The 12,001-nt window shown below is 62.0% G+C and overlaps 1 protein-coding gene across 1 annotated transcript in view; it reads left to right on the top strand.

Moving 5' to 3' along the window:
• The window catches only part of PFAS (phosphoribosylformylglycinamidine synthase), a 49,912-nt gene extending 38,398 nt beyond the window's left edge, over positions 1 to 11,514 (top strand). The window contains exons 19-21 of the mRNA XM_082303496.1: positions 2,890 to 3,030; positions 7,870 to 8,022; positions 10,177 to 11,514. Of these exons, the coding sequence (XP_082159622.1) occupies positions 2,890 to 3,030; positions 7,870 to 8,022; positions 10,177 to 10,511 (629 nt within the window). The 3' untranslated portion in view covers positions 10,512 to 11,514. The remainder of the gene's footprint in view (positions 1 to 2,889; positions 3,031 to 7,869; positions 8,023 to 10,176) is intronic.
• The last annotated feature ends 487 nt before the right edge of the window (positions 11,515 to 12,001 follow it).

Genomic DNA, 12,001 nt, shown 5'->3' with positions numbered 1-12,001 from the left:
CCATGGGGAGTTTTGGGGGTTCAGCAGCTCTGACACCCTGGGATCCACCAAAAGTGAGGATTTGGGGTCTTTCACCCCAAAAAGGACCCCGAAAGAACCCCAAAACTCAAAAAACCCCAAATCCCCTAAAACTGCACCCAAAAGTCCCACAAAAAACCCCAAAACCTGAACCCCAATTGGGATTTTTGGGGTTCAGCAGCTCTGACACCCTGGGATCCACCAAAAGTGAGGATTTGGGGTCTTTCACCCCAAAAAGGACCCCAAAAGAACCCCAAAACTCAAAAAACCCCAAATCCCCTAAAACTGCACCCAAAAGTCCCACAAAAAACCCCAAAACCGGAACCCCAATTGGGATTTTTGGGGGTTCAGCAGCTCTGACACCCTGGGATCTGCCAAAGGTGAGGATTTGGGGTCTTTCACCCCAAAAACGACCCCAAAAAAACCCCAAAACTCAAAAAACCTCAAATTCCACAAAACCCCCCCAAAACCCCACAAAAAACCCCAAAAAATGTTCCCCCATGGGGAGTTTTGGGGTTCAGCGGCTCTGACACCCTGGGACCCACCAAAAGTGAGGATTTGGGGTCTTTCACCCCAAAAACGACCCCAAAAAAACCCCAAAACTCAAAAAACCTCAAATTCCACAAAACCCCCCCAAAACCCCACAAAAAACCCCAAAAAATGTTCCCCCATGGGGAGTTTTGGGGTTCAGCGGCTCTGACACCCTGGGACCCACCAAAAGTGAGGATTTGGGGCATTTCACCCCAAAAAATTGACCCTAAAAAACCCCAATTCCCCCCAAAATCCTAAAATACCAAATCCCCCAAATTTCACCCCAAAACCCCACAAAAAACCCCAAAAACCTGAACCCCAATAGGGATTTTTGGGGGTTCAGCAGCTCTGACACCCTGGGATCCACCAAAGGTGAGGATTTGGGGCCTTTCACCCCAAAAACGACCCCAAAAAAACCCCAAAACTCAAAAAATCCCAAATTCCATAAAACCGCCCCCAAAACCCCACAAAAACCCCCAAAACCCCACAAAACCCCCAAAAACGTCCCCTCCCTGGGGGATTTTGGGGTGCCCCGTTCCGTTTTTAGGGTACCCCCCAAGTTTTTTGGGGTTTCACGGGATTTCGGGACCGTCCCCTTTTTTTTGGGGCGGATTTTGGGGCTCTCCCCATTTTTGGGGTTCCTCGTTCTGCTTTTTAGGGGTTTTCCCCCATTTTTGGGGTTTCCAGTTCCATTTTTTAGGGTTTCCCCCCATTTTTGGGGTGCCCCGTTCAGGTTTTTAGGGTCCCTCAATTTTTAGGGTTTCCCAGTTTTTGGGGTGGGATTTTGGGACCTTTCCCGGAGATTTGGGGTTTCTCCCATGTTTGGGGTTCCCCCTTCACTTTTTTTACGGTTTTCTCCCATTTTTGGGGTTTCCAGTTCCATTTTTTAGGGTTTCCCCCATTTTTAGGTTTTTTCCCCATTTTTGGGGTGGGATTTTGGGACCTTTCCCGGGGGTTTTTGGTTCCTCCCATTTTTGGGGTGCCCCCTTCACTTTTTTTAGGGTTTTCCCCATTTTTGGGGTTCCCCGTTCCGCTTTTTAGGGTTTTCCCCCATTTTTGGGGTGCCCCAGTCAGTTTTTAGGGTCCTGCCCCATTTTTAGGGTTTCCCAGTTTTTGGGGTGGGATTTTGGGGCCTTTCCTGGGGATTTTGGGTTCCTCCCATTTTTTAGGGCTGGATTTTAGGGTTTTCCCCCATTTTTGGGGTTTCCAGCTCTGTTTTTCAGGGTTTTCCCCTATTTTTGGGGTTCCCTGTTCAGGTTTTTAGGGTCCCTCAATTTTTAGGGTTTCCCAGTTTTTGGGGTGGGATTTTGGGGCCTTTCCTGGGGATTTTGGGTTCCTCCCATTTTTTAGGGCTGGATTTTAGGGTTTTCCCCCATTTTTGGGGTTTCCAGCTCTGTTTTTCAGGGTTTTCCCCTATTTTTGGGGTTCCCTGTTCAGGTTTTTAGGGTCCCTCAATTTTTAGGGTTTCCCAGTTTTTGGGGTGGGATTTTGGGACCTTTCCTGGGGATTTGGGGTTCCCCGCATTTTTGGGGTTCCCCGTTCAATTTTTTATGGTTTTCTCCCATTTTTGGGGTTCCCTGTTCCATTTTTTAGGGTTTCTCCCCATTTTTGGGGTTTCCAGTCCCATTTTTTAGGGTTTCTCCCATTTTTGGGGTGCCCCCGTCAGGTTTTTAGGGTCCCTCAATTTTTCGGGTCTGGGAACTTTTTGGGATGGGATTTTGGGACCTTTCCCGGGGATTTTGGGTTCCTCCCATTTTTGGCGTTCCCCGTTCACTTTTTTTAGGGTTTTCCCCCGTTTTTGGGGTTTCCAGTTCAGTTTTTTAGGGTTTTCCCCATTTTGGGGGTTCCCTGTTCCCTTTTTTAGGGTTTTCCCTATTTTTAGGGTTTCCCCCCATTTTTAGCGTTTCCCAGTTTTTGGGGTGGGATTTTGGGACCTTTCCCGGAGATTTGGGGTTTCTCCCATGTTTGGGGTGTCCCCTTCACTTTTTTTACGGTTTTCTCCCATTTTTGGGGTTCCCTGTTCCCATTTTTAGGGTTTTCCCCATTTTTAGGGTTTTCCCCATTTTTAGGGTTTTCCAGTTTTACGTGGTGGGATTTTGGGACCTTTCCCGAGGATTTTGGGTTCCTCCCATTTTTTGGGGTTCCCCAGTTTTACGTGCAGGGATTTTGGGATCCCCATTTTTTGGGTTTCCAGCTCCTTTTTTTAGGGTTTTCCCCATTTTTGGGGTTCCCTGTTCCATTTTTTAGGGTTTTCCCCTTTTTTAGGGTTTCCCCCTTTTTTGGGTTGCCCTGACCCCCCGTTTTTCCCGTTTTCCCCCTTTTTTCCCCCATTGTTCCCAGGCTGGGCGGCCTCGATTCTCTTCAACCCCAAGGTCCGGGAGGTCCTGGAGCGGTTCCGGACGCGGCCGGACACCTTCAGCCTCGGGGTGTGCAACGGCTGCCAGCTGATGGCGCTGCTGGGCTGGGTGGGGCCACCGCCAGGTGAGGCCACTGGGCCACCTCGGGGGCACCTGGGCCACCTGGGGGGCACCTCGGGGTCACCTCTGGGGTCACCTGGGCCACCTCGGGGGCACCTGGGATTGGGTTTGGGGACACCCTCAGCTGATGGCGCTGCTGGGCTGGGTGGGGCCACCGCCAGGTGAGGCCACTGGGCCACCTCGGGGGCACCTGGGCCACCTGGGGGGACCTCGGGGTCACCTCTGGGGGCACCTGGGGCACCTCGGGGGCACCTGGGCCACCTGGGGGGCACCTCTGGGGTCACCTGGGCCACCTCGGGGGCACCTGGGCCACCTGGGGGGCACCTCGGGGTCACCTCTGGGGTCACCTGGGGCACCTGTGGTGTCACCTGGGATTGGGTTTGGGGACACCCTCAGCTGATGGCGCTGCTGGGCTGGGTGGGGCCACCGCCAGGTGAGGCCACTGGGCCACCTCGGGGGCACCTGGGCCACCTCTGGGGTCACCTGGGGCACCTTGGGGACACCTGGGTCACCTTGGGGTCACCTGGGGCACCTTCGGGTCACCTGGGCCACCTGGGGGGCACCTGGGGGACCTTGGGGTCACCTCTGGGGTCACCTGGGCCACCTGGGGGGCACCTGGGATTGGGTTTGGGGACACCCTCAGCTGATGGCGCTGCTGGGCTGGGTGGGGCCACCGCCAGGTGAGGCCACTGGGCCACCTCAGGGGCACCTGGGTCACCTTGGGGTCACCTGGGGCACCTTGGGGTCACCTGGGGCACCTTCGGGTCACCTGGGGCACCTTTGGGTCACCTGGGGGGCACCTGGGGCACCTTGGGGTCACCTCTGGGGGCACCTGGGGCACCTTTGGGGTTACTTGGGGGTCACCTGGGGCACCTTGGGGTCACCTCTGGGGTCACCTCTGGGGTCACCTGTGCCACCTCTGGGGTCACTTGTGGGGTCACCTTGGGGACACCTGTGTCACCTGTGGTGTCATCTGGGTCACCTTGGGGACATCTGGGGCACCTCGGGGTCACCTCTGGGGTCACCTGGGCCACCTGTGGGGCACCTGGGGCACCTCGGGGTCACCTGGGGGGCACCTGGGGCACCTTGGGCACCTCTGGGGTCACCTGGGTCACCTTGGGGTTACCTGGGGCACCTGTGGTGTCACCTGTGTCACCTCTGGGGTCACCTGGGATTGGGTTTGGGGACACCTGGGGCACCTGGGGGGCACCTGGGGGGCCACTTGGGGGTCACCTGGGGCACCTCTGCGGTCACCTGGGGGTCATCTGGGGCACCTTGGGGACACCTGTGTCACCTTTGGGGTCACTTGTGGGGTCACCTGGGGCACCTTGGGGACACCTGTGTCACCTGTGGTGTCATCTGGGTCACCTTGGGGACATCTGGGGCACCTTGGGGTCACCTCTGGGGTCACCTGGAGGTCACTTGGGAGTCCCCGATGTCACCCCAGCGCCTTCCTGGGATGTCCCCAAGAATGTCCCAAAATTTGTCCTTTTGGGGTTTCCCTTTCGGGGCATCCCCAGGGTGTCCCCAGGGTGTCCCCAGGGTGTCCCCTCGATGTCCCCTCGATGTCCCCTCGATGTCCCCAGGGTGTCCCCAGGGTGTCCCCTCGATGTCCCCTCGATGTCCCCTCGATGTCCCCAGGGTGTCCCCAGGGTGTCCCCAGGGTGTCCCTGGGGTGTCCCCTCGATGTCCCCTCGATGTCCCCTCGATGTCCCCTCGATGTCCCCAGGGTGTCCCCTCGATGTCCCCTCCCCTTGGTGACACTCGGTGACCCTTTGGGGTCCCTGGGGGGGCTCTGGGAGGTCCCCGGGTGTCCCTGAGGTGTCCCCGGAAATGTCCCCGGCCTTGTCCCTTTGGGATTTCCTTTGGGGCGTCCCCGGGGGGGGTCCCCTCCCTGTGCCCCCGGTGCCAGCCACTGTCCCCCCGCTGACCATTCGGTGCCAGCCACTGTCCCCCCCGTCCCCCCGCTGACCATTGGGTGCCAGCCACTGTCCCCCCGCTGACCGTTGGGTGCCCCCTCTGACCATTGGGTGCCCCGCTGGCCTTTGGGTGCCCCGCTGGCCTTTGGGTGCCCCGCTGACCTTTGGGTGCTCCGCTGACCACTGAGTGCCCCCGCTGACCTTTGGGTGTCCCGCTGACCATTGGCTGCCCCGCTGACCGTTGGCTGCCCCGCTGACCGTTGGGTGCCCCGCTGACCATTGGGTGCCCCCGCTGACCATTGGGTACCCCGCTGACCTTTGGGTGCCCCTGCTGACCATTGGGTGCCCCGCTGACCACTGGGTGCCCCCGCTGACCTTTGGGTGCCCTGCTGAACTTTGGGTGCCCCACTGACCATTGGGTGCCCCCGCTGACCTTTGGGTGCCCCCGCTGACCGTTGGGTGCCCCCCTGACCTTTGGGTGCCCCACTGACCGCTGGGAGCCCCGCTGACCATTGGGTGCCCCCACTGACCTTTGGGTGCTCCGCTGACCATTGGGTGCCCCGCTGACCATTGGGTGCCCCACTGACCTTTGGGTGCCCCGCTGACCATTGGGTGCCCCCGCTGACCTTTGGGTGCCCCGCTGACCTTTGGGTGCCCCCGCTGACCATTGGGTGCCCCGCTGACCATTGGGTGCCCTGCTGACCTTTGGGTGCCCCCACTGACCATTGGGTGCCCTGCTGGCCTTTGGGTGCCCCCGCTGACCTTTGGGTGCTCCACTGACCTTTGGGTGCCCCGCTGACCTTTGGGTGCCCCGCTGACCACTGGGTGCCACCACTGACCATTGGGTGCCCCGCTGACCTTTGGGTGCCCCCACTGACCACTGGGTGCCACCACTGACCATTGGGTGCCCCCGCTGACCTTTGGGTGCCCCGCTGACCTTTGGGTGCCCCCACTGACCACTGGGTGCCACCACTGACCATTGGGTGCCCCCGCTGACCTTTGGGTGCCCCGCTGACCATTGGGTGCCCCCGCTGACCATTGGGTGTCCCGCTGACCATTGGGTGCCCCCGCTGACCTTTGGGTGCCCCGCTGACCATTGGGTGCCCCCGCTGACCTTTGGGTGCCCCGCTGACCTTTGGGTGCCCCCGCTGACCTTTGGGTGCCCCCACTGACCTTTGGGTGCCCCGCTGACCATTGGGTGCCCCCTCTGACCATTGGGTGCCCCGCTGACCATTGGGTGCCCCCGCTGACCTTTGGGTGCCCCCGCTGACCTTTGGGTGCCCCACTGACCATTGGGTGCCCCGCTGACCGTTGGGTGCCCCGCTGACCGTTGGGTGCCCCCGCTGACCATTGGGTGCCCCCTCTGACCTTTGGGTGCCCCCGCTGACCTTTGGGTGCCCTGCTGACCAGTGGGTGCCCCCTCTGACCACTGGGTGCCCCCTCTGACCATTGGGTGCCCCGCTGACCTTGCTGCCCCGCTGACCATTGGGTGCCCCCACTGACCATTGGGTGCCCCGCTGACCTTTGAGTGCCCTGCTGACCACTGGGTGCCCTGCTGACCACTGGGTGCCCTGCTGACCACTGGGTGCCCCGCTGACCATTGGGTGCCCTGCTGACCTTTGGGTGCCCCACTGACCATTGGGTGCCCTGCTGGCCTTTGGGTGCCCCCGCTGACCTTTGGGTGCTCCACTGACCTTTGGGTGCCCCGCTGACCTTTGGGTGCCCCGCTGACCACTGGGTGCCACCACTGACCATTGGGTGCCCCGCTGACCTTTGGGTGCCCCCACTGACCACTGGGTGCCACCACTGACCATTGGGTGCCCCCGCTGACCTTTGGGTGCCCCGCTGACCTTTGGGTGCCCCCACTGACCACTGGGTGCCACCACTGACCATTGGGTGCCCCCGCTGACCTTTGGGTGCCCCGCTGACCATTGGGTGCCCCCGCTGACCATTGGGTGTCCCGCTGACCATTGGGTGCCCCCGCTGACCTTTGGGTGCCCCGCTGACCATTGGGTGCCCCCGCTGACCATTGGGTGTCCCGCTGACCATTGGGTGCCCCCGCTGACCTTTGGGTGCCCCGCTGACCATTGGGTGCCCCGCTGACCATTGGGTGCTCCACTGACCTTTGGGTGCCCCGCTGACCATTGGGTGCCCCCTCTGACCATTGGGTGCCCCGCTGACCATTGGGTGCCCCCGCTGACCTTTGGGTGCCCCCGCTGACCTTTGGGTGCCCCACTGACCATTGGGTGCCCCGCTGACCGTTGGGTGCCCCGCTGACCGTTGGGTGCCCCCGCTGACCATTGGGTGCCCCCTCTGACCTTTGGGTGCCCCCGCTGACCTTTGGGTGCCCTGCTGACCAGTGGGTGCCCCCTCTGACCACTGGGTGCCCCCTCTGACCATTGGGTGCCCCGCTGACCTTGCTGCCCCGCTGACCATTGGGTGCCCCCACTGACCATTGGGTGCCCCGCTGACCTTTGAGTGCCCTGCTGACCACTGGGTGCCCTGCTGACCACTGGGTGCCCTGCTGACCACTGGGTGCCCCGCTGACCATTGGGTGCCCCGCTGACCTTTGGGTGCCCCGCTGACCGTTGGGTGCCCCCGCTGACCATTGGGTGCCCCACTGACCTTTGGGTGCCCCGCTGACCTTTGGGTGCCCCCGCTGACCTTTGGGTGCCCCACTGACCATTGGGTGCCCCACTGACCTTTGGGTGCCCCGCTGACCATTGGGTGCCCCGCTGACCTTTGGGTGCCCCGCTGACCATTGGGTGCCCCACTGACCTTTGGGTGCCCCACTGACCATTGGGTGCCCCACTGACCGCTGGGTGCCCCGCTGACCTTTGGGTGCCCCGCTGACCATTGGGTGCCCCACTGACCTTTGGGTGCCCCGCTGACCTTTGGGTGCCCCACTGACCGCTGGGTGCCAGGGCCGGGCGCGCCCGGGGCGGTGGCGCTGGAGCGGAACCTCTCGGGGCGCTTCGAGTCGCGCTTCGTCACCGTGCGCGTGGAGCCGAGCCCGGCGCTGCTGCTGCGCGGCCTGGAGGGGGCGGTGCTGGGCGTGTGGGTGGCGCACGGAGAAGGTACTGGGAGCACTGGGAGGGACTGGGAGCACTGGGAGAGGATACTGGGAGCACTGGGAGCACTGGGAGGGCACTGGGAGGGACTGGGGGATGGAGGGGGCGGTGCTGGGCGTGTGGGTGGCGCACGGAGAAGGTACTGGGGGCACTGGGAGGGACTGGGAGCACTGGGAGGGCACTGGGGAATGGAGGGGGCAGTGCTGGGCGTGTGGGTGGCACACGGGGAAGGTACTGGGGGCACTGGGAGCACTGGGAGCACTGGGAGAGGATACTGGGAGCACTGGGAGGGACTGGGAGGGCACTGGGGGATGGAGGGGGCAGTGCTGGGCGTGTGGGTGGCGCACGGGGAAGGTACTGGGAGCACTGGGAGGGACTGGGAGCACTGGGAGGGCACTGGGGAATGGAGGGGGCAGTGCTGGGCGTGTGGGTGGCACACGGGGAAGGTACTGGGAGCACTGGGAGAGCACTGGGAGGGACTGGGAGGGCACTGGGAGGCACTGGGGATTGGAGGGGGCAGTGCTGGGCGTGTGGGTGGCACACAGCGAAGGTACTGGGGGCACTGGGAGGGACTGGGAGCACTGGGAGGGCACTGGGAGGGACTGGGAGCACTGGGAGGGCACTGGGGGATGGAGGGAGCGGTGCTGGGCGTGTGGGTGGCACACGGCAAAGGTACTGGGAGCACTGGGAGCACTGGGAGGGACTGGGAGGGCACTGGGAGGGACTGGGGGATGGAGGGGGCGGTGCTGGGCGTGTGGGTGGCACACGGAGAAGGTACTGGGAGCACTGGGAGGGACTGGGAGAGGATACTGGGAGCACTGGGAGGGACTGGGAGGGACTGGGAGCACTGGGAGGGCACTGGGGGATGGAGGGGGTGCTGCTGGGCGTGTGGGTGGCGCACGGCGAAGGTACTGGGGGCACTGGGAGCACTGGGAGGGACTGGGAAGGACTGGGAGAGGATACTGGGAGCACTGGGAGAGCACTGGGAGGGACTGGGGGGCACTGGGGGAGAGGATACTGGGAGGGACTGGGAGAGCACTGGGAGGGACTGGGAGGCACTAGGGGATGGAGGGGGCAGTGCTGGGTGTGGGTGGTGCACGGGGAAGGTACTGGGGGCACTGGGAGGGACTGGGAGGCACTGGGAGGGACTGGGAGGCACTGGGGGGCACTGGGAGAGGATACTGGGAGCACTGGGAGGGACTGGGAGGGCACTGGGATGGCTTGGGTGGCACTGGTGTAACTGGTCTGGAACTGGTCCCTATCTGGTCTCTAACAGGTCTAACTGGGCCATAACTGCTCTAACTGGTCTCTAACTGGTCTAACTGGGCCATAACTGCTCTAACTGGTCTCTAACTGGTCTAACTGGGCCATAACTGCTCTAACTGGTCCGTGTCTGGTCTCTAACTGGTCTCTAACTGGTCCCTAACTGCTCTATATGATCTCGAACTGGTTTCGAACTGGTCCCTAACTGGTCCCTAACTGCTCTAACTGGCCCCTAACTGGTCTAACTTGTCTCTAACTGGTCTCTAACTGGTCCCTAACTGCTCTATATGATCTCGAACTGGTCCCTAACTGGTCCCTAACTGGCCCCTAACTGGTCTAACTTGTCTCTAACTGGTCCCTAACTGGTCCCTGACTGGTCCCTGACTGGTCTAACTGGTCCCTAACTGGTCCCTGACTGGTCCGTGTCTGGTCTCTAACTGCTCTAACTGATCTCTAACTGGTCCCTAACTGGTCTAACTGGTCCCTAACTGGTCCCTGACCAGTCCCTGACTTGTCCCTGACCAGTTGCTGACTGGTCGCTGACCAGTCCCTGACCAGTCACTGACCAGTCGCTGACCAGTCGCTGACCGGTCCCTGACCAGTCGCTGACCGGTCGCTGACCAGTCCCTGACCAGTCGCTGACCAGTCGCTGACCGGTCCCTGACCAGTCCCTGACCAGTCCCTGACCAGTCGCTGGCCGGTTGCTGACCAGTCCCTGACCAGTCGCTGGCCGGTCGCTGACCAGTCCCTGACCAGTCGCTGGCCGGTCCCTGACCAGTCCCTGACCAGTCGCTGGCCGGTCGCTGACCAGTCCCTGACCAGTCCCTGACCAGTCCCTGACCAGTCCCTGACCAGTCGCTGACCAGTCGCTGACCAGTCGCTGCCTCCTTGGCGCAGGCCGTTTCCAGTTCCGCCCTCCGGCCGCCCTGGAGCGCTGTGTCCAGTCGGGCCTGGCGCCGCTGCGCTACGCCGATGACCGCGGGGAGCCCACCGAGCGCTACCCCCTGAACCCCAACGGCTCCGGCCGCGGCGTGGCCGCGCTGGCATCGCCCTGCGGCCGCCACCTGGCCGCCATGCCCCACCCCGAGCGCGCCGTGCGCGCCTGGCAGTGCCCCTGGGCCGGCCGGCCGGCGGCCGCAGAGGGCCGGAGCAAGGCCGGAGCCGGGCCCTGGCTGCGCATGTTCCGCAACGCCCTCGAGTGGTGCGTGAGGTGGCCCAACGGGGAGCAGTGACCGCTGAGTGACCGCTGAGTGACCGCTGAGTGACCGCTGAGTGACCACTGAGTGACCAGCTGATCACCTGGCTGACCAACCCCCAGGACACTGAGTACCCAACTGACCAATCACTGACCACCCACTGACCAATCACTGACCACCCACTGACCCCACCAATGCCCTTGAGTGGTGCCTGCGGTGGCCCAACGGGGAGCAGTGACCACTGAGTGACCACTGAGTGACCGCTGAGTGACCGCTGAGTGACCGCTGAGTGACCACTGAGTGACCAGCTGATCACCTGGCTGACCAACCCCCAGGACACTGAGTACCCAACTGACCAATCACTGACCACCCCACTGACCAATCACTGACCACCCACTGACCCCACCAATGCCCTCGAGTGGTGCCTGCGGTGGCCCAACGGGGAGCAGTGACCACTGAGTGACCGCTGAGTGACCGCTGAGTGACCACTGAGTGACCGCTGAGTGACCGCTGAGTGACCGCTGAGTGACCGCTGAGTGACCAGCTGATCACCTGGCTGACCAACCCCCAGGACACTGAGTACCCAACTGACCAATCACTGACCACCCCACTGACCACCCCAATGCCCTCGAGTGCTGCCTGTGGTGGCCCAACGGGGAGCAGTGACCGCTGAGTGACCGCTGAGTGACCACTGAGTGACCGCTGAGTGACCGCTGAGTGACTGCTGAGTGACCACTGAGTGACCACTGAGTGACCAGCTGATCACCTGGCTGACCAACCCCCAGGACACTGAGTACCCAACTGACCAATCACTGACCACCCACTGACCAATCACTGACCACCCACTGACCCCACCAATGCCCTTGAGTGGTGCCTGCGGTGGCCCAACGGGGAGCAGTGACCGCTGAGTGACCGCGGAGTGACCGCTGAGTGACCGCTGAGTGACCGCTGAGTGACCACTGAGTGACCAGCTGAGTGACCATTGAGCCACCGGCTGACCAACCCCCAGGACACTGACCGCTCACTGACCCTTCACTGACCCTTCACTGACCCCTCAGTGACCCCTCGGTGACCCCGCAGGGGGCGGGGCTGTAATTAATAAAGTGCTGTTAATGAATGACGTCATTGATGAGCGGCTGATGGGGAATGACGTCATCGGATCGGGGGGGGGGGGGGAGGGGCTGCCCTCCCAGTCCTCCCAGTGACAGCTCCCAGTAACCCCCAGTTACCCCCAGTGCTCCCAGTAACAGCTCCCAGTGCCCTCCCAGTGCTCCCAGTAACAGCTCCCAGTGCCCTCCCAGTGCTTCCAGTAACGTCCCAGTGCTCCCAGTAACCTCCCAGTGCTCCCAGTAACAGCTCCCAGTGCCCTCCCAGTGCTCCCAGTAACCCCCAGTGCTCCCAGTAACCTCCCAGTGCTCCCAGTAACAGCTCCCAGTAACCTCCCAGTGTTCCCAGTGACACATCCCAGTAACCCCCAGTGCTCCCAGTAACAGCTCCCAGTGCCCTCCCAGTGCTCCCAGTAACCC

This window comes from Coloeus monedula (genome assembly GCF_965178545.1).
Source record: "Coloeus monedula genome assembly, contig: HAP1_SCAFFOLD_4, whole genome shotgun sequence".
In the NCBI taxonomy this organism is placed as follows: domain Eukaryota; kingdom Metazoa; phylum Chordata; class Aves; order Passeriformes; family Corvidae; genus Coloeus; species Coloeus monedula.
This window is presented reverse-complemented; position numbering and strand designations above follow the sequence as displayed.